General features: G+C 39.5%; 1 protein-coding gene across 4 annotated transcripts in view; it reads right to left on the bottom strand.

Annotated features, from left to right (window-relative positions):
• Positions 1-22,845, bottom strand: part of GLS (glutaminase) — a 67,822-nt gene that overhangs the window by 34,833 nt on the left and 10,144 nt on the right. For 2 of the 4 annotated variants that reach the window (XM_035136204.2, XM_035136214.2), the window contains exons 6-14: positions 22,168-22,331; positions 18,190-18,248; positions 9,144-9,176; positions 8,195-8,253; positions 5,175-5,241; positions 4,120-4,170; positions 2,949-3,125; positions 1,857-1,988; positions 975-1,067 (exon numbers count right to left, since the gene is read on the bottom strand). In XM_035136204.2, the coding sequence (XP_034992095.1) occupies positions 975-1,067; positions 1,857-1,988; positions 2,949-3,125; positions 4,120-4,170; positions 5,175-5,241; positions 8,195-8,253; positions 9,144-9,176; positions 18,190-18,248; positions 22,168-22,331 (835 nt within the window). The other 2 variants (XM_060281426.1, XM_035136223.2) reach the window with 2 other exon arrangements.

Here is a 22,845-nt window from a genome sequence, read left to right as displayed (position 1 = left end):
GCAGGGGGTCATTCCCACAACAGCATGGCGATCCCAGCCATGGTTCAGTTTGACCTGGCCAAAAATCGTAGTCCTTCCCCCCCCAAAAAAATATATATATATCAAAACTGCGCCCCCAAAGTACTGCATAAGACTTAAGAGCCATAGCCAGAAGAGGAAGGTTGCATAAGCATCTCTCCAAGCCACCCAGTATAGTTAGGAAAAAAACTAAATGGGAAGCTTCCTTCCTTTTTCTAGCAATTCTTAATGCAGCCAACAGAGCACCAGGCACTGCAAAAGGCAGTTCACAACTGCTACCCTGAGCATCAAGAATAACAAAGGGTTTTTTCACATCTATACTGCAAACATGTACACAGAGACTTAACTATACAGTGAGTGGTACCTCGGTTGTCAAATGTAACCCATTCCAGAAGACCATTCAACTTCCAAAACGTTCGACAACCGAGGTGGCAAGGGGCGGTCGGCAAATTCAATTGAGAAAAGCGTCTCGGAAACCGTTCAACGTTTGAAAACGGAAGCATTCACTTCTGGGTTTTCAGTGTTCGAAAATTGGTGTTCGAACATCAAAATGTTCGGCTTCTGAGACACTCGAAAACCGAGGTACTACTGTACTTTGGAAGGCATGCCAATGTTGCTCCATAGTTAATTGGCCCAAGATGACTTTAGATCTTTCTATAAATGATAGCCTTGCTTGAGGCTGGCCTGAATATACTAAACCAAACCAAGGCATGCTAAAAGCAACAGCAAAATCTAGTGTGCTACCAGGTGCCAAGTTACTAACAGAGTAGGCAAAATGACTAAAACACAACATCTGGTACTAAGCTCCAGTTATGGCAATTAGGTAAACTGAACTTGAACCATTAGAATTTACATATTGATGCAATACATGTCATTGAGCAATCTTATTTCGGAAAAGGAGAAACCTAGTAAATACACAATACACACTAATAACCTGAAATACCTTTTCTACTTACCCGCTGATCACCACCTTCCCTGCGAGGATCAAGCTTCTTTGCAAAGTGCCTCAAATTATCGTAATTATGGAAATTGCACAAAGATACCAGTTCCTGCAATGGGAAGAACATCACATTTTGTTCTATATGCAAACCAATAAAGTTTACAAGTTTCTATGCTTTACACATCTAGTCTGTTATTATCTGATTACATAGCTAACTGGAGCCCATTAGAAAAGCTCACTTGTTGATACAAATTTTGCAAAATAATAATAATCTAAAATTGGTTTGAAATATTGTTGAAACTTATGGATTAGTAGGTGAATAGAAAGCAAAGAATCGGCATTTTTGGCAGCCAAAAACAGACTGAAACAGAGAAGTGCATTTTGGAAAACTTTTTCACCTGCAAAATGTACTCCCTTTTTGCAGCTGCAGCTGAAAGCTGCAGATTTAGCATCATTTTTGTTTAACAGGTCCCCTCAGTGACATCATGATACAACACTGTCCAGTTGCTTTTTGGAGCTTGATTATTCAGAAGGCAGCTGGCTATTTTCTCAAAATACCATGCAAATTGCAGCCAAATGGGGCAAGGAACAGGCAAACCTGCTCTGGCAAGCTTCTAGGAGCCCTGAATATCTTCTTTCACAATGAAATAATGTACACACCTTAGTATCTGGCTCAGCCCTAACACAAACCACCATTCATGTTGGAATCTGAAAAAGGTTTTTCCAGACAACATTTTCCAAACACTTGTAAAAATAATTCTGCAGAGGAAGTACAGCTTTGACTGCCCATCATCTGTTAGTTTATGATGAAATCTGAGGTGGGCATGAAAACAGAAAGTCTACTAAAATTCTGATGCAAACCCAAGAAAATATGCAAGTGAGTACCCTTGCTGCTTACGTGACAAAAGTGTATCCCCTTAACGCTGTTGCCCATCTTGTCCAGAGGAGGGGACCAGCACATCATGCCCATAACATTGGGAACAACCAGCAGAATGCCACCAGCAACCCCTGATTTTGCAGGAAGACCAACCTAGATTAAAGGGAACAACAGGAAGGCTTACATTTAAGGACTTAAAAGATATCAAAACTTAAATGTTCGGTGGTCATCCATAACTGAAATAGTCCTAAGGACAGCTTTTTAGGATTGACTTATTGGTGTCAACTCATGTCCCAGGTATTATTTAGTTGGTGCACTCATACAGGTAAGCTCGGAGTTTGCCATTATCACAGAGACAGCTTGGGCCTCCAAAAGACAAAGAGCCTTTGACTAGTTTGACTAGTTTGCCATTATCACAGAGACAGCTTGTGACCACTGCTGGATAGGGAGTGGTCTTACTATGGTTACCCAGGCTGCCATAACCTCCTGGTTAAGCTACTGCAGTGTGTTGTTACATGTGCAGCAGTCTCCGAAGACTGATTGGAAGCTTCAGTTCAGAACATCAACTAGAACAGTTCATTAAGACCACGATCACACCAGCTTTTAAAAGAATTTCACAATAGAATTGGACCCTGAAACAAACAGGCAAAGTCCTAAACAGTTTGAGATTCATTATCAGTGTCCCCATACTCTAATTCAAACGTCCTTGTCAGAGTGCGCCTGCCATCAGAAGAGAAGCAGCCGTCAACCAGGTATGTAATGACCTCCCCATGGATGTTTGCGTGGTGTCAACTTCGCTAAACTTTTCGTTCTCACCTACTTATTTATTTAAATAACATTCTGCTGGGTTATTTATTTATTTATTTGCTATTTAAACTACAGCTTTTACTGTTAGCTTTGTTTTATTGAATTGTATTTTCAACTTTGTGTCTTGTCACTTTATAGTGATATAAACTGAATCCGTTTTGATGGAAGGCAGCATATAAACAATTTAGATAAAATAACATTAAGTAAAAGCTTAAAATTGCTACTTTAGAGAGTGAATGATACTGCTTAGCCTAAATGTTTCCTATAGGCGCGTCTACTAAACACTAGTTTGAAAATGCTACTTACGTGGAAGGCAAACTGTCCTGAGAAGTCATACATGCCACAGGAGTGCATTAAACTTAGAGTGTTCCGAACGGCTTCTGGGCTCAGTACCCTCTCACCAGTGATTGGGCAAAACCCTCCATTAGCCAATGTTGCTGCCATTACGCTGGCCGATTCGCAAGTCACTTCTATGGAACACAGCTTAAGAAAGGTAGGGAGTGAGAGTAGGAACAGTTACAAACTATTACACACAAGTGGTATACTGTATAAGTAAATAGATTAAAAGACTGCCTTACAAAAACTAGATCCAGCAATAGACTGCAGCATATGGAATGAGCTGTCAGCAGATTAGGGAGGAATGCCAAAGAGCTGCGCGCCTGCCATTCCGTTTGCCTGCAGTCGGCGCTTTCATGGGATGATGCTGCAGTGACCCCCTTCTCCGCTTATGGGTCCCTCTGCTGTGGAAGAGCCAACTGCAGGCAAACGGAATGGCAGGTGCACGGCTCTTTGGGCTCCCTGGCTCCAGCTGCCTGCCTGCGTTGCTGCACCCGCCCCATCCTGGGAAGGAGGCAGGATGGCAATGGAAGGAGTGAGCAGGGAGCTCAGTTCTGGCAGCTGGGGTGATCTGGAGGAAGCAGTAGGCAAAGCGCAGGTCTGTGGCTCCCTCATTTGCCGCCGCCACCGGGCTGAGCTCCACGCTTGCTCGCTCTCGAGCTGGTGCTTTGCGCAAGGCAGGAGAAGGCGCACCTCTTGAGGCTGGGGGAGCGGAGTGCACAGAGGGACCGGGGCGAGGGTGTGTAGGCCTGGCATGCATTGTGGAGAGAAAGCACTGGGTCCCTCTGCTCCCGCGTGCCAACAAAACGGAACACTCATTTCCGGTTTTGAAGTGTTTGTAATCCAAAAAGTTTGTTGGCTAGGCTGTTTGTAACCTGTAATAGGAATTCACTGCTAAGATAACTTACTCTAACTTCCATAGACTAAAGCTACAATAACATTTTAAAGATATTTTGATAGCATCTGATATTGGAGTACAGCATTTTTATTGTCTTTATGAAATGTGCAAAAGTAAGTTAATTAAGTATTTAACTGTTGACCCCAGTTTTGAGATTTTTGTCAGTGTTACACTTGCCCAATTATTTCTGTAGCTTTTTACATTTCCCTTTCAGGATTATAGACATGAAGTTCAGATAATTACCTGGAAGTAGAAGTCCAATATGCCAACCATATCTGTGCCTTCTGGAAAACACTACAAAAAATAGGACAGGATTTTAGTACATAAGCTAGGCCGTGAGGTTTCAGATATCATGACATCACAGCCAAAAGCCAATTAGAGGTAGTTTCTGCTGACAGAACAGGCCCTTTGTGACTTCATATTTGTAGAGGAATAGGTACATCTGAGATATGCAAGAGCCACTTTGGACACCATCTTGTGGAAAAGTGGCATACAAATAAACAAGTCTGTTAAGTGTGCTTCCAGACAGCAGAAACTGCTGCATTACCTTGCATGCACCCTTTGGTGAATCACCATTATACGCTATACCAGGCATCCCCAAACTGCGGCCCTCCAGATGTTTTGGCCTACAACTCCCATGATCCCTAGCTAACAGGACCAGTGGTCGGGGAAGATGGGAATTGTAGTCCAAAACATCTGGAGGGCCAAAGTTTGGGGATGCCTGTGCTATACTTATTATGCATATAGTCACACCTTGGCTCCCAAACGCCTCCGTTTTGCAATGTTTCAGCTCCCAAATGCAGAAAACCTGGAAGTAACCGCTCCCGTTTTCGAACAATTTTCAGAAGCTGGACGGCTTCCAATTAGTTGTCCCCACCCCCCTCCATTGACTTTGCTGACTGCCCTTTGATCCTTGGTTGTCGGACTTTTCGGAGGTCAAACTGTCTTCCAGAACAGATTACATTTGACAACCGAGGTTTGACTGTACAGTGGTACCTCGACATCCAAATGACTCGACTTCCAAAGGTTTCGACTTCTGAAGTCGGCAAACCCGGAAGTCTTTTCGCGGCGCGCACAGTCGGCGCATGCGCAGAAGCGCAAAGTCGCGCTTCACACATGCACAAAATGGGCGCTTCAACCACCGAAGACTTCAACTTACGAAGAGCGCCGCGGAACGGGTCGCCTTTGTAAGTCGAGGTACCACTGGTATTTGAAAGTCTGTTCTGTGGTAGTTTGCTTAGTACAGTACATAGCCTGAAAAGTTAAGGAATTGGTGGCTATGTAATCCTCCAACATACCTTTTTTTCTTTCAGATAGTAACCTATTGCAAAGTTTCGATCTCCACTCTCTCTTTCAGACTGGAACCTAGTGTGAGGAAATACGAAAATGCACCTTAAGACCAGGACACTTATTAACAGTATTGAAAGCTTCTGACTAGGATACAACTTTCTGAAAAGCACCATAATATTTATTTAGCAAGGCAGAATTAATTTCTGTATGCTGATGACATTTTGTTAATGTTGATAGTTCTGCTACCTTTAAGAGAGAGGCTTAAGTGGCTACATCAAGGGTTACCGACTCATGGGTGCCTCTCCTGTGGCGTCTGTGAAAGGTCTTTGCCTTTAATCCCTTAAAAAGCTACAATGCATATGAGACCACTGAGCACAGTGATGGTTGGTGTACATGACTTTTCTCCACTGATTGGGGGGGGGGGGGAGCACGCCTGTGCCTTTTTGTGGCCCTGTCTTTTTTTCTGTTCTTTGGGATGTGGGAGCCCCCAGGAAATTTTAAAAATTCCAAATGTGGCTGCCCACTGGCCCAAAAAATGTTAGCTACCCAATCTACAGGTTTAGCAAGACACAAGCTTAGTTTAAAAACTAATTAGTGTCATAGGGCATTACTGGCCAAAACAACAACAAGGGCCACATATTGAGCATTTCTCCATTGTCTGATTTGAATAAATTTTCAGTAAAACTGCAAATAAGGAAACTAGAAAGGGTTGTAAAATATGGTCTGCGCAAATCTATACGTGTCTACACAGAAGTAACTTGTGCTAAGTGCAATGGGGCCCACTCCCAGGAAAGGGGAAGTTTTACAGATGCAACAAGCAATTCTTAGTTTTGCAGCAAAAAACAAACAATTTCTAAACTAGAAGTATTCCACGATTGTGTTTCATTGCATATATTGGATGAGCAAGGGAGTAGCAACCTGCAGTTCCCATATAATGTAGCTCAGTGGGTACAGCATGAGACTTTTAATCTCAGGGTTGTGGGTTTGAGTCCCATGTTGGGCAAAAGATTCCAGCGTTACAGGGGGTTGGACTAAATGGCCCTCATGTTCCTTTCCAACTCTGATCATGCACCTTTCTATGAACTTTGAAGCCAGACCAGGCTTACACTGGTACAGCAAGCTGCTTCCTGGCAAGCCATCAATGGATGCCAATTCTATCAGCACTCTAGAACAGGCATCCCCAAACTGCGGCCCTCCAGATGTTTTGGCCTACAACTCCCATGATCCCTAGCTAACAGGACCAGTGGTTGGGGAAGATGGAAATTGTAGTCCAAAACATCTGGAGGGCCGAAGTTTGGGGATGCCTGCTCTAGAATCTGCACTGGCTTCATATTGCTTTTGAAACACAGTTCAAGGAGCTACCTCCCTCCATAACTTACAAAGCTATTAACAGCTCTGTTTGAGCATCTCCAACGCAGTCTGTTCCTTGAGCCAGACCACATAACATAATGAATCAAACATAGACTGCAAAAGACACAGAGAAGCATTCACTCAGGGATGGCTGAACTACAGCAATCCAGTTCTTTCCATAGAAGATGTTCCAATGCCAAAACATCTTTCAGCAGCTTTTAAGATCTGTTTATTCTGGTTGACTTTTGTTGGCTCAAACGCAGGCAATGAAGCAATGAAATTTAATAATAATAATAATAATAATAATAATAATAATAATAATAATAATTTATTTATACCCCGCCCATCTGGCTGGGTTTCCCCAGCCACTCTGGGCAACTTCCAACAGAATATTAAAATACAATGATGTATTAAACATTAAAAGCTTCCCTAAACAGGGCTGCCTTCAGATGTCTTCTAAAAGTCTGGTACTGTAGTTGTTTTTCTCTTTGACATCTGGTGGGAGGGTGTTCCACAGGGCAGGTGCCACTACCGAGAAGGCCCTCTGCCTGGTTACCTGTAACTTGGCTTCTTGCAGCAAGGGAACCGCCAGAAGGCCCTTGGCACTGGACCTCAGTGTCCGGGCAGAACAATGGGGGTGGAGACACTCCTTCAAGCATCCTGAGCTTATTTTAATCAGGATTTCATAATCCTATTTGCCAGTAGCAATGTCTTTCTGCTGTCTAGTGAACACTCCCTGTGCTTTCGCAAAATGTCCTGCTCATGGCAAAAACTCTTTCTCCTTTCATCCTCAAAAATGCTTTCCCTCTGGCAAGCTGAGCTGCTGAGAAAAAACACCAGCCGCTGCATCCAGCAAAACCTGATGGAAAAAGGAACAGTACTGCCTGCCTTTTTCGTGGGGTGGTGGTGGTTTATTTCCTTTTCTGCTCAGTTATTGCAGAGGGAAGTAAAAACGGGATGCTGGTACCTTCCACCAGGAATCCAACTCTGCAGGAGAAAAACCACCTATCGCCCTCCACAAAAAATTGGAGAGAAGTAGTTTTTGTACTACAGATGGGCATGCCCTGCTACTGCTCCCTCCCCCCAAAAAAATCCTAAAAGAAGAAAAAGAAATATATTTTCTTCTTTCAAGAGAGCTTGGAAGAAGTGGAGTTTTGGAGGCAGCAACAGTAGCGAGGCACTGTGGTGCTTTCCCCAAAAGCCAAACTTGCAAAGGATAAACTGCCTCACTGGGCCTTTGCAGGAATCACGCCTCCTTTTCCTTAAGTGCTACAGGACTCAGAAAAGGGAGTGTTTGATGAGGGCAAGCATAAATAATGCTCCATTTGAATAAACCAACACTTGTTTGAACTACAGTGGAACCTCGGTTTTCGAGCGTCTCGGAAGCCAAACGTTTCAGTTTTTGAACCCTGAAAACCCAGAAGTAATTGTTTTCGTTTTCGAACATGCCTTGGAAATCCAACGGCTTCCGCTGAGGTTTTTCCAATTTTCTCCATTGAAATTGCCGACTGCCCATTGTGACTCGGTTTTCAAACGTTTCGGAAGTCGAACGGTCTTCCAGAACGGATTACATTCAAAAACCGAGATCGACTGTATTTACTACCTAACACAGAACTACGTATAGATGTAAGAAGAAACTGGGTAAAGAGGAATTTTTTAAACTAAAAAACATACTTACGTGGCATTACTGAACCCAACGTATTCATTTCCAGCCATCTTATTCATGAATTGCATCACCTGTTAAAGAAGCATCACAATGTTTTCAGAATGTACAGTAACATATCCCTATACGCCTAGGATTCAACATTCATTGGCTTGGTTCAGATGAAATATGAAACCTTGGTTTTGCATCACAAGAACAAGCCTTAGATTTATGCACTTCCACTCCTCCTTCAGCACAGCCATGAAATTGGGAGCTTCCACTTCTGTGGTCTAAAAGAAGCCACAGTTTATTATGTCATGTCCCATTGAGGGACTCTGGTTAATTTAACTGATTGTTTAATGAAACAAGACAAGATAAAAGCAGGGTTTATTATCTGGCTTATTTCAATAAACCATAGTGTAAAGTAACTACAGTTTTGGTCCAGTTTAGATGTAAACTATGGTTATTTTAAACCAGGAAACAAATGCTTCCATTTCCACCTTGCACTGAAAGATGAAAGGGCAGTGTGTGCCTCCAAGGATTGTCCCTATAATGCTGAACAATGGCTTAGCATTTTGTGAGAACTGGGCTGTTAAGCTGCACAAACAATACTTAAATGTTTCAATGTTGTTGCTGTTTTCACCAACTATTAAAGTTTATTGACATTTGGCATGTTTTGGAACTGAAGTTCCTTCTTCAGCAGCAATGTAGACTTTCAGAAATTGAAAGTAATACAAAAAGGAAGGAAACCGATTCTCAAAAGCACCAACTATGAAAAGTTTATCATAGCTTGGTGTGTTTCAGAACCCAAGTTCATTCTACAGGAGCAAGAATGTGGCTTTTCTTTTGCTTAAATTAGACTCTGAATGCCAGTTCACAGATCAGAAATGAAGGGGGAAAAGCAAATATAAAAATAAAATCTTACCCTGCAGTTTCAAACTCAACTATGGGAAATAATTTTAAAAAGGTTTGATGGTTCACTTACATAGTCAAATTTCTCAGCATTATTTGCTCCTTGCTGAAAGGAAAGAAGACATATTTACAAAGTTTGTTAATACAAGAGAAGTTTTAATTCTAATTCAACTTAGTTTAAATAAAATAATTCTTAATAATCTATAACTACTTAAATATTTAATATTAAACTATTGTTTTATTTATTAGTCTAAATACCTAAAGTTAGATGACTAAATTGTTTATATCAAACTTAAGAACACTACAGAAAGTTTCAATTTTTGAAAATTACTAAGGTGAGGAAACAGAGATGAACATTGAATAAGGCTAGCTTTATTTTAGGTGTTCTACTCAATTATGAATTAGTGCCTTGGAAATTCACTTACAGTTTATTGTAATCAGAGGATACATTAACGTTCCATTCTTGTAGTCCAAGGTTATTATTTTTTACATTATGATGGATACTAGAATGTTCAGTGCTATTTTATTTAGGGGCCAGTGGCGGTTGTACATAAACTATTGAGTAGAAGATGAGTGTTACCACTGCTATAAAAGGGCAACTGCATGAAAAAGTCGCTAGCACTAACCAAAGAGCCCTGCTGGGAACTTCCATTTGTGCATCCCTTCCGCCACTTGTTAAGCTGCTGTCAAAACTTAGGAAATGACTCCAAAACAGCACGAACAGCAATTGGGGGAAGTATCAAGGATGCCCTGATGCACACATGGGAAATCCTGGGTACACACCCCAGCCATTAATCCCAAAGTTTTATAGGTAAACACCTTCCAGTATAACAGAAATTGCAGTAGCAGATATACTGTCCAAATGTAGTTCAAAAGATGCCTGGATTTTATTAACAGGCAAACATTTTAAAATGTCCAGTTTAGCATCAGTGGGACTCAAAGGACAGAGCACAATCCTTATGCTTCTCTCCCTCTACCTTGACACATTTCAGATTCATACCCTTGCTTAGAAACTCAAGGAACTATATAAAGGCAACTCTACAATTGACACTGTTATGTTTTCATGCTTGCTATTTGACATAGCAAGTGTAAAGCCTGCAACCATCAATGCCTGGGTGTATATATCTAGGCACCCTGGCCCAAGCTGTTACTCTGCGTAAATTATATTGGGGGCAAAGAGAACTTGCTACCCCCAAAGGGAAAGCCTCGCTGTACAGATCTCCATTCACTCTGCTCTGGCTTGTGGCCACATAATCAAGTTCTTGCTACAGATACTTGATGTGTGGATATTTAAAATGGGTATTTCCTTTTGTCAAAAAAAACCCTGTTTTTTTAAATTGTGCTGTCTTTTTCCATATGTAGTCTCTTATTTTCAAGAATATCCCTGGTTGCCAGCTCAAAATTTAAAAAATAAATACTATGGAAACACAGCTATAAACCGCTATGGAGATAGGGTATTTTTAATAAGGCAGATTTACCATATTTGATGGGAATGCGGTGGTATAGGATAAAGGAGCGTTGTTCTTATCCTGAACAACGGTCTAGCAACTGTATCTGTGTGTCCAAAGGACTAACTTGACAGGTAATTTCTAAGAGATTTGTTGTGAATGCATTTTATCAACAGACCGTCTCCAGAACTAAATGTGGCTGGGAATCCATTGTTAAACATCAGGATGGAGGATGCATATTGCCTAAGTTTATTTATTTTTTATTATAAATATACTTAATTTTTTTTTAAAAAAAACCAGACTGTCACAAATTAATAGGCATTACTTAATGCCTTAGAAACATCGGGTTAATATGTTATTTAGTTCTGTTATCTAAAAGCACTACCTCAAATCAATCCAAAAAACATTACTTGCACTATTTTTAATATAGGGGAAAGAAAAAAAAAACCTGAATCCTGTATGTACCAGAATTCTACTCATGAAATGCATAAAGCCAGCCTCATTTCCCATTCTACAAGTGGATTAGGGTGTTGCAGATAATCTGTGAAGCCACACGCACCAGCTCATCTAGTGATGTGCAGTCATACACGTATGATCACCAGCTGAAAGAATACCACACTGTTGTGTCAAAGGTTATGCACCAATAAAGTAAAAACACTGCTACCCATAGTCAATGACTATTTAAGAAATACGCTAAAAAGGTTAAGCATTGTGTTGAAAGGCATTAGAAAAACAAGCTTTTAAAAAAGTGTAACTCCAAATCTGTTCAATGAAAAAATAATTAAAAGAAGAAATTACCAACTTCATTGAACTGTTGCAGTTGTCAAAATATTCCATAGATCCTAATGCTGTAAAATATGTAACAACATTTAAACCACAAAAACCTTTTAAATGCACAGTGAATGTTGCTTTGGGAAAGTGGGTCAGCATTAGTTACGGGATGCCGTACTGGTCATTGTTGTTAAGGTTAAGGCAGTTAAAAACTGAAACAAGTTTTGCATTTCTCCCCTGTATTAAAGGGTAAGGAGAAAGATGCTTAATGCTAAAAGACAGAAAGGATTGATTCTCTCCCCGCACCCGACCTTAACTGCAAAAAAACAAAGGAGCATCTTCATATGTTTGATACTATTAGCAGAGTAAACATAGCAAACAATGGTGTCTGAGCAAACTTATTTCAGCATTTATCAAATTCAGGGTTTCCCTGCCTTTAACTAAAAAAAACCCTGACACACACAAAAAACACTCTTTCACAGGACCTTCTAGATACCAGTTTAAGCACATTGATAAAAAGTAAGCATCTTTAAAAAGCAAAACCCTAAACTTGGATTTAGCTTGTACTGCATGAACTATTCATTAAAATGGGACTCTTAATGCAAGTTCTTAACACTGCCAGTTTTTTCCATTTCATTTACAGATTAAAGGAGGCAAATGTTGTAGGTAACGTCAACCAGAAATGAGGCACCAAATATTTGAGAGTTGTTTTCCCCCATGGCAATTTTGAAAATATTTCCCCTGGCAACTTTAAGATGGAACACAGAGCAGTTCTTTGTTCTCTCCAAATTTTATTTTGACTTCAGTCTAATTTTCCACTTTGTGGAGTCTCAAGTTTTATATATATGAAGTTTTACAACCAGTTCATCTGTCTACAAACGTACCATGCAATAACTTCACAAACATAATATATACATATACACACTTGCAGTGTGCATGCTTGAATGTATATTTATGTGTATATGCACACTTTTGTGTATATACAATGAACGTCTATGAACACAAAGTAGTTTTAGACTGAGACAATCCAATGACACACCATTCATGCAAGTTTTTAAAAGAACGTTTACATATCCATATTATAGGATAGGCTCTCATTTTATTTATTTATATTATAATTGCATCAGCATGCAATAGGATCTCAGCAATACTTAGATTTTTCTTATAACTCTCAGTTTTGAGGTACTACCTCGACATGTTAAATTCTGTGCTTAATACTGCTACTTGACTTGTATTATGCAAGCTTATGTGGTTCTTCCTCCAAAGGCTGATAATGCAACTACGGTATGTACTTGCAAGGAATAGCACTTGTGCAACAAAACCTACCCCCCCTCCCTCTGCATCACCCCCAGGGTTGAAAGAATCCCCCCCCAGAACAATTGGGGGGGGGTCAGAATACTTAAGATATCCTGATTCAAAGTTCCAGAATTATTTAAATAGATATTTATAAACTACATGCTCACTGGAGTTGCGTGAAACCCAGTATGTTCCGAAACTGCCACATAATTTCAATGTCAGAAAAAGAACTATCAGCAAAATCAACACCATATGCATACAGTTTCACCAAACAGTGGCACAGAAGAGAACTTTCAGTGTGCAAACTGGAAGTCACAGCTAATTTGTCCCACTGATTTCAAAAGGTCTGCTCAAAATACGACTATGTCTGGATCTAGCCTATGATCAGGGCTTGACTGAATGATTTGAGAGCATATCTAAACACAAACAAGATCAATTCTTGTATTTTATTTATGACTAGTATTATACAGTAGTACCTCGGGTTACGAACACGATCCGTTCCGGGTCGCAGTTCGTAACCCGAAAAGGTCGCAAACCGAGCGCCATGATTGCGCATGCGCAAACCGTGATTTTCACGCTTTGCACATGCGCAAACCGCACGCGCCGCTTCTGCGCATGCGCGGAACGCACGCACAACGAAAACACTTCCGGGTTTGCGGAGTTCATAACCCGAACTGTTCGCAACCCGAGCGGTTCGTAACCCGAGGTACGACTGTATTTATGGCTAGAATTTTAATACTGTATATAGAATTCAATTTGCAATTGTTGCCCACAAGTTACATTTAAACCTTCAAACACAAATGGACAATATTGTTTAATCATCTTTTGCTTTGGTTGTGTTTTACATCTGGACCAACAATTCTAGCCTATTTGTACGTACACACTTTGAAATGTCTGCTCAAAATGTAAGCTTGAATTGGAACCTAGGAGACCCTGGATTAAGTAAGTCTCACCTCAGAAATGGACATACTGGGGAGCCTTGGTCAATTCACTCAGTGGGACTACTTCTATAAAATTGGAATAAAGGATTGTCAAGATGAAAGAGACAACCTCAAACAACAGAAGTGTTGTATTAATTAATATTTTCATAAACAACGGACCATGCATTGGAAAACTAAGCAAGTTACTATTAATATTTTTTTTCAGATATATATAAAATTGAAGAACCAATAGGAAAAGACAATTATCAAGTTTGAGTAAGCAGAAGGGAGGGAAAGGGAAATGTGATCTATGTTTAAAGAAATAAAGCTGTTTCTGTACATATATCCATTTAGCTGCAGGATTACTGAGTAATCAGCTGAAACACAGAACAAAAGGCTGAATATATGCAGAAGCTATAGGGTATGAAAAACAGAGTTGTCCTATAACATCTATAGGGATGTTGACCCATGATCCTACAAGAACTGCTAGCTTTCATTACATCTAGTGTAACTTCTATGCAGATAGAGGTTAGTTCAGTTCTCAACCGTTTTCATAAGCAAATGGGCTCCAATCTGAGACTTAGGTTATCCTAGTCAGTTTGATCACTAGAAGTCCACACAAACATTACTTAAGTCCATTTATTTCAATGGGTCTATTCCAGGTATTACTTTGTTGGCTCTCATCCTTTGATTGCATTTATTATTTCACAGCTGAAGCTGAAAACATGATTTAGAAATTGTTTTCCTTCCCCTCATTTTTAGTTAACATTGTTGGAATCCTTCCATTGATGGAGTCTGTCCATTGACAAACAGCATCCATTATCAGTTCTGATACTGAATTTCTAAACGGTTTCCTCTAAAGTGAATCTTGAAGAATATTTTCTCTCCAAAACATACTTAGAAATCAGTTCTATTGGCTATCCCGATTCTTTCACTGTCTCTATATAAAAAAAATGAAACAAAAAGGGTCCGCTGGGTATATAAACCAATCTAGTCTATTTTCTGGGAGTTTAATCTGGATTGCAGTGGACATTGCAAAACATTAACTGAAAAAGTGACCACTACAAGCATTATGACAAATATTTCAATAATGAAAAATCATGTTTTCTGAGGGGTTAATGGTTGGCAATTGAGGCTTACCTCCAATTGCTATGCTTATTAACTACACCTAAAATAATAATTACAAATTCTGTTTCAAATTGTAAATCTAGAAACTGCAAAGACGTTCAGATACAACAGCTTATTTAAGACTCGTGTATCTTTTAACTAGAGCTTGGGATTCCCACGTAAGGGGATTTTTGTATTTAGAATTTAGGAAAAGAGAATGACTTTCATTAATTAAATTGTGCACCTGGCGGGGGGCAGGGAGGTAGTAACACCAAACTGCAAAATTGTAACTCAAAATCTCAACCATAGTCAGAACTGTAAGGTCTGACCAAGGGAAGAATTCACCTCATGTTATGGTGGTGCACACTAGAAAATGGGTGAAAAGGAGCAATAATTATTGCATTCTCCGCTCACCCATGATTATAACTATTTTGTATTCCCACAGAGCACCAGTTATTAAGATTTGTTACACTGAGGCTTTTATTCATTTGACCTCTCTAGATGACCTCTCTCTTTTAACAGTGGTCATGCGGTATGCTGCATGAGAATTAAAAATCTTCCGAATTCTAATGCCGATCATTCACCTATGTCCTACGTCACAGACTTGTAGCTGTCAATACACTATTATTCAGCAGGTTGACATAGCGAGCATCTCTCATTGATTAAGGCTTTTATGCACAGCTCCTGACATACGGCTGCCACTATGCAAGATCCAAAACTGTATAGTAGCACTTTGAGAAACAACAAACCAGAGTATGCGCAAGAACAAAAATCCTTAGGCAATAAGAATGGCTTTCTTAGGCCATATCAGAGATCGATTTAGCCCAGCAGTCTCCCCTGTAGTGGCCAACAAAAACCTGGCACATCTTTACTGCACACTCAATACAGCTGCATCTAAGCACAAAGTGAGTTTAATTTTAATTGAGATGTTTATCACTGGCCCAATTTGTACATGACATCAAAAAAGGTAAAGGTAAAGGTACCCCTGACCATTAGGTCCAGTCGTGACCGACTCTGGGGTTGCCCGCTCATCTCGCATTATTGGCCGAGGGAGCCGGCGTATAGCTTCCAGGTCATGTGGCCAGCATGACAAAGCCGCTCCTGGCAAACCAGAGCAGCACATGGAAACGCCGTTTACCTTCCTGCTATAGCGGTTCCTATTTATCTACTTGCATTTTGACGTGCTTTCGAACTGCTAGGTTGGCAGGACATGACATCAAACCATAGTTTGAAACAAACTATGGCTTTATGTTAGCATACTAGTGCTCAAATAGTTCCTGCAATGCTCCTATCCAACTCCTGCAGCTACCACATCACAGCCAAAGTAAATCAACACCTGGTTTGTTGCACTCTTTGAACCCAGACCCTTAAAACCATGGCTTAATGATCCATCAGTGGGGCCATTGACTGCTCTAGAAAATAACTTTACTTTTTCTTATGTACCATACTTTAGGAGTCAGTGACTAATATGCTTTAACCACTCAAGCTAAAGGAGCTTCTATAACTTTCCTTATATACGGGAAAGGACTTTGGTATAACTCAGCATTGTTTTGCCACTGTATATGTTATATTTTAATGGTTTCAAATGGCAGTAGGTTTAGAAAGGCATCATGAAAGGCAGTAGTAAACAAAATATGCTAACCAGTTAGAACTATTGCCCTATTGCATATACAATTGTGATAAACAACATGTAATAAAGTACACATTTAAGATACGCAACAAATGAATTCCCAAGGTTTTTGCACCCTCTTCAACAAAACAGATTGCATCTTTGGATTGTAGCCTTAAACAGCCATTTGCCTTGCCACTCTGTACTAGACCAAGCATAGAAATTTTACAGGAGTGTATTCTATGATCTTGAGCTAACAAATGCTCTGAATTCATGTATGAAGCTACTCTAATTCTATACATAGGCATTAGAAGTGGGACTCATTGGAGACAGCAAGGCTTATTTCCAAGCAAACATACCATTAGGCTGCAGTTATGAATGTTACTAAGTATGAGCTTACAATTAACTCAGAATGATAGCTAAAATATTTCTAAATTAAAACGAAGTATTAAAAACCCAGTGCTGATTCCTGTTTTCATAGTCACTCAATTTTTATAAAATAGCTTCCCGGTAGATGTATCACAAAAAAGTCTTACAATCACTTTAAACAGATGATGCAATATGGTGATTTATGTCTGCTGGACATGCAAATATACTACATGCAAAGTTTCAATGCAATCCAGTACTGGCTACAAAGTTGATATAGTGTTCTTGTAATGATATCACGATTGCATGCAGTAAAAACTAAAACTGCAAAATATTACAACAGCCTGGAACCTACACTGTTGTGATAGAAAAGCGCATTTTAGACTAATTACAGTGGAATTTATTTCCAGGAAAGTTTGCACTTTGGATTTTACCCTACAGTACTTGTAACAGGCTGTACTGTGACAATAATTACAGTCAAGTATTTGATGTATTGTATATTGCTTATTCTAACCCACTGTCAAAATGAATTTCAAAGTTATTTAAACCTACAGAGAAAAGTTAAACATGAATAAATTTACCTGTCATACTTAAGGCCATTTTCCTTCACCTATAGCTATTAAAGATAAATGTTTTAAGCAGGATTTTATTTTATTTTATTCAATATAACGAAAAGCAGAAAATCATGAGCCAAGACTGAAGTAGCCTCTCATATCTAAAAGTCTGAAAACAAATTAATGGATGTTAAGATGTAATCAACAGAATAGGTTGTCCATTTTTAAGGCTACTAGGGGAGTGAAATGTTGATTAGCTTTCACTTATTTCTAGAGAGCTACTGCTTCAAGTATGAGTTTTTAATTCTTACAGAAATCTCATCACACCAAAGGAGCAATTAAGGCATATTAATGATGTAAACACCCAAAGTATGTTAATACTTGTAAATATAATCTGACATTCAAAATATACACTTGATGTAGAAACAATTTTTGTTTTAAATCTTCTAGAAGAGCATCACTGCAACAAATGCTAAAATATGTAGGAAACAATTTAAGCTGTATATTAAAATTGATGTACAAGTTCTCATTTAAAAGACCATAAAATGAGTTGCATGTTTCACAGAATCCATAAAATCTCAAGTAGAAGTTGTTATGCTTATCTAATATTCCTTCCATTTTAATATAATTCAGGCCACAAATCTAGAGAAGCATGTGTTACTCGAAAAAAAGTAGGAGCCTATCTTTAACCCAACCTATTTCAAACAGCAGTTTGGAATCCAGTAAATTTAAAAGAGAAGGGAGAAGAGAGAAATAACACACCAGGAGCATTTCCCCTTAAAATTATTTCATACCATACCTCAGAAATGGTTTTTGAACATACAGGGTGGGGTTTAGTTTCAGAAAACTAACAATGAAAACAGTTACTTTCACACATACTCCTCTAGATTCAAATATTTTTGCATATTTGCCCACATGCTTGTGTGGACTACAAACTACAGTTCAAATTAAAATTTTCATTGTCCGTGCAATATCTAACATTGCACAACATAGCTTTCCGCAAAAAATGTTAATAATGCAGTTCAGAAAATTTGTGTGAACATTTTACCTTGATCAAGGAAGTGATCACAATTGCTCCAGCATTCACCATAGGATTGTGAGGTTTGTCTGCAAAACAAAAGTTATTTAGTCATGTACATTCACTTCCCAAGGAATTAAATTAACAAAACATGAGTGAAAACCAGCACAATGTATTCTCTTCTCCATCAATCAACATTCCACATGTAGTCAGGATTCCCTACTGCTTAAGTGGACTAAATTCCAAACCAGAATAATGAAATGAAATAGACAGCTCTTGCATGCCAGAGATAATGGCACATGCATTCATTTCATCTAAAAAGAAGTAACTCTGCAGTCAGTAACAGCAGAAATATGCGTTTTCAATTAAACTAAATGCAGCAAACTAAAAAAAAATTAATTAACATATACAAACTTATTAACATGGGGTTTTATTCACCTAATGAACCCTGTTCTAGTACTTCCACTTCTGCAAAGGGCTTCCCCCCCTCCTCCCCGCATACCCCCAAAATAAGCTTAGTGGGGAGGGTCCAGGAGAACCCCCAAAATGTACTGGGAGAGATAATTCAGTCTGGCAAGTTGATATTCTTGCACAGACAGATTTGGAAATCTCAACATTGAATTACTGTATATTCCGGCGTATAAGACGACTGGGCGTATAAGACGACACCCAACTTTTCCAGTCAAAATATAGAGTTCGGGATATACTCGCCGTATAAGAAATATGACCTGGCGTATAAGATGACCCCAACTTTTGAGAAGATTTTCCTGGGTTAAAAAGTAGTCTTATACGCAGGAATATACGGTAGTTTGCTCTGTTTACCACACCCCATTTATGTTTCAGCTATAAATTCTACATGCAGAAAAGGGAGTTGTTACTGAACTACAACATCTTGGCTACAGGACCTAGTGGTGCAAGGGGTATCCAATAAAATATGCTGTCGAAATATATGCGAGGAGAAAACAGGTAAAAGAAATAGCTCACAGTCCTAGAACCAATGTTAGTAAAAAAAATTTAAAAGCCTTATGGTGAGGTGAAATTACCTCAGCTGTTTTCAACATTCAGCGATGATTATCTATAGTGTTAAGATGACACTGTGATAAAGGAAAACTAGAGGACTATATTTAGGATAGTCAATGAAAGTCCATGCGCTCTACTCCTAATGAAATATTGAGCTGGCACAAAGCAGTAACTTTTAGACACAACAGTTGGCGCATCCTGCCTGTGGAAACAACTACTGATACTCACACACTTGGAACTGGGCCAAGGACATTACAGTATCCTAGTTCTTATGTATTAAGAGCTTAGTAATCACCATCAAGAAGTTAATGGCCTGGAATTCAAGGCTAAATACATCTACAAGTGAACGAAGTTACTTATGCTCCTAGGCTAATGATTCCCACAGATGGGTCCAAAAAGAGCAAAGAGGGCAAAAAAAAAGAGTAAATTAACAGCCTATGGAACCAGCAGGCCTCTGGACCAAGCTTCTTTTTAATGTCTCAACAAAAAGTAGCATCAGTTACATCTCAGACCACCATCAGTTACATCTCAGACTTTTCTATATCAGTATTTGTCTATGCTTAATTAAAGATCCGTCTTTCAAACCTATATTCGCTACTGAAAGTATAAACCAGCACACATCCTCAACATACAGAGCAGTTCAAATGCTCCACATTAATTGTTAAATTAAGAACTTTCCAGAGTCTGTATGACATCTGTGAGCACTAATAAAACTATATTAGAATACAAAAAGAGCTAGACAGGCTAATTTTATGACTAAATATCTATTTTTTAGCAGCAGCTTTTTTTAATCAAAAAATGTGTACTGTATTTCTAAATTACTTGCATTTCCTTTCAGATAAACACATGAAATCTATTCCTCGGCAGAAAGATCACATGGTCTTCAACTGCCATCTCTTAATTATCATTGTATTAAAAATTAATTTGGTGTCATGGCAACCGAGAGGTGTCTTCTCTCACCAAGCAAAGATACTGGGAGTATGCAGGTTTTTCACTAATAAACCCAGCCTTTCATTCCACAGCTAGATGAGTCACCAGAATGAAATTTTACCTTTTAACATATTTAGTGACAGCTTATGCAAAAAGCCACACAGAGGGAGAGATCCAACATCACAGCAAAGGACGCAACTGTCCCCTCCCCAATTTTCCCCAACCCTCCAGAGGAAATTTGGGGAGCATGCGAGGTATTGTGGGGGGAAAGGAGAAAAAAAGGCAAGTTCTGCTCATGCAAGCAATAAGTGGTTGAACAGATGGGTTCACCCAGGTATCACCCAGAAAAACATGCAATTTTTAAAAAAGATTTTAACTTAAGAGCAGTTTATTAACTCTATCAACTGATGAGCAACAAAGCAGCAGTCAACTCCCACCAACCACACCCTAAAACCCTAATGCCACATCCCATGCTATTCTAAAGGGCCCCCAGCCCCCAGAAGAGGTCTTAGGGGTTTGCAGTGGGAAAGGGGGCAGTAAAGCCCTGCTGCATGGATGAAGTTTGGCTGATGAATGTTCACATGAAGGATTTCTTTTCTGCACACAAAACATTCCCAAATGCACCATAGGTACAATGCAGTGTTTATAACCACAGCACATGACCATATATAATCAAGGATATCACATAAACTGACAGCACAATATACACAACTCCCACTGATGTTGGGTTACCAATAGTATTACTTTCTGTAACAGAGAAGACTGACAAACAACGTCCCTCATTATCTTATCACCATAAATCAGAAGGAAGGAAGGCGTTTCACTCAACAACACTCAACAACAACAATGGCTAATCTTTTCCAGCCTACAGGTCACATTCACGTTGGCAATCTGCCACCCTTCCAGTGGTGAGCGTGACCAAAGTGTGTACATCACATATACATTTTCTCTTGTTCATGCAGTCATGCGCTCATACTTGCATGCATACAATCACATGCAGAGCGGCACACAGCACTCTCACATAACACTCTAATTCTGTCCCTCCCCCTCCATGATGGGGCAGAGGGGAAATGCTGTCCTCTGCTCTTTCAAGACAGAGTTCCCTTTCCTGACCTGGAGGGGAAAGCCTTGTGAATTTGCGCACCAAAAGGTTCATTGAGATTGGAGAATCTTTCAAAGATGGTCACTACTTCTTGATACTGGATCTACTGACTGGAAATCTGCTGGTAGTCATAACCATAAACAAGTACCTATGAATCACAACAGATCAGGCAGCTGCACGGGTGAACTCCTAAGTACGCAAGCTTGTTATTTCTGTAACACCACTGCTTCACTTTGAGGTCACTAGGAATAGCAGCAGCAGGGTCCAGGATGAGGAGATGCAAAGGGTAATAGTTGTCCCACAAGGATCCCTGTTGCGCATCTGTATGAACTATAAGGCTGGCCCAGAAACCAGTGGGTTTACTTGACATTAATCATGCCCGCAATTCTAGAGCAGGAGCGATTAACCCACACATTTGAAAAGAAGAGAAAGGTTAAGCAGGTTGGGGGGGGGAATCATCACAGCGCTGGACTGGATAGAGAAGTTCTTTAAACCTCTTCTCTCACCCTCGCTGGACTGGATAGAGAAGTTCTTTAAACCTCTTTTCTCACCCTCGTGCTACAATCCTTTCCCCACAACCCAACTCTGGTATGGAATACACCAAATGAGGATGTGGGACAATGCAAACATCACAATTTCCCCAGGAAAATATCTAGCTAAAGTATGCACTCAGGTTTCTTTGTTTTACAGCCTGCTCCCCAAGCACTCTGGCAAGCACATCTGAATATGCACAACATATTCTCATTTGCTCTCCTTAAACCATAAAATGACATTAGTTGCAATTGTATCTAAAACCAGAAAAAAGATCTGCCCAAGCAATTTCATAGAATAGGCAGAGGGAGGGGGCACTCCAGTTCATTCTTCCTTTGTACTCACTTCTCCATCTTCCTCCATCCCTCACTGTTTTTTTAAGATAGAATATTGGGAAGTGGCAAATACATATACAGCTAACTTACCATCTTCATTGAGGAACAATTTGTTGAATCTTAGTCCACTAGGCTCTTTACCAACGTATCTGTGTACATAGTCCGTGCCAAGGTCATTAACAGCAATAGCATACTTCAAAGGCTTGACACAGGATTGAAGACAAAATGGAACTTTGGTATCTCCAACAGAATGCCTGAGAGACAAATAACGTATTAGTAATTGTGCATTTCAACTTAAGGTGAAAATAAAATTGTCACACTACGTTTGATAAATAGATACAATCCTGCGGAAAGGGATTTTTAAAGCAGGTTCTACTATTTTTGTTCCGTTTACAGTGGTCCCCTTGACTTACGAATTTAATCCGTTCCGAATGCACATTCGTAGGTTGAAAAATTTGTAAGTCGAAAAAGCGGTTTCCCATAGGAATACATTGGAAACAGAAAAATTCGTAAGTCGAGTAAACTGCATCTGAAATTCGCAAGTCGAGAAAACCCCATCTAAACTGCAACAGTTTTTATTTCGGATGTAAAAAAAAACATAAGCGTGCGGCCATTTTTTTGATTCGTAACTCGAAATTTCGTAAGTCGAGTACTTCTTAAGTCAAGGGACCACTGTATATGATGCATCAGGCTGGAATAAAGGTTTATTATTATTATTATTATTATTATTATTATTATTATTATTATTATTTCACTACTAGTTTGTTT

Source organism: Zootoca vivipara, chromosome 1, assembly GCF_963506605.1.
Source record: "Zootoca vivipara chromosome 1, rZooViv1.1, whole genome shotgun sequence".
NCBI lineage: Eukaryota > Metazoa > Chordata > Lepidosauria > Squamata > Lacertidae > Zootoca > Zootoca vivipara.
Note: the sequence above shows the minus strand (reverse complement) of the source record. Positions and strands in the feature narration are given on the sequence as shown.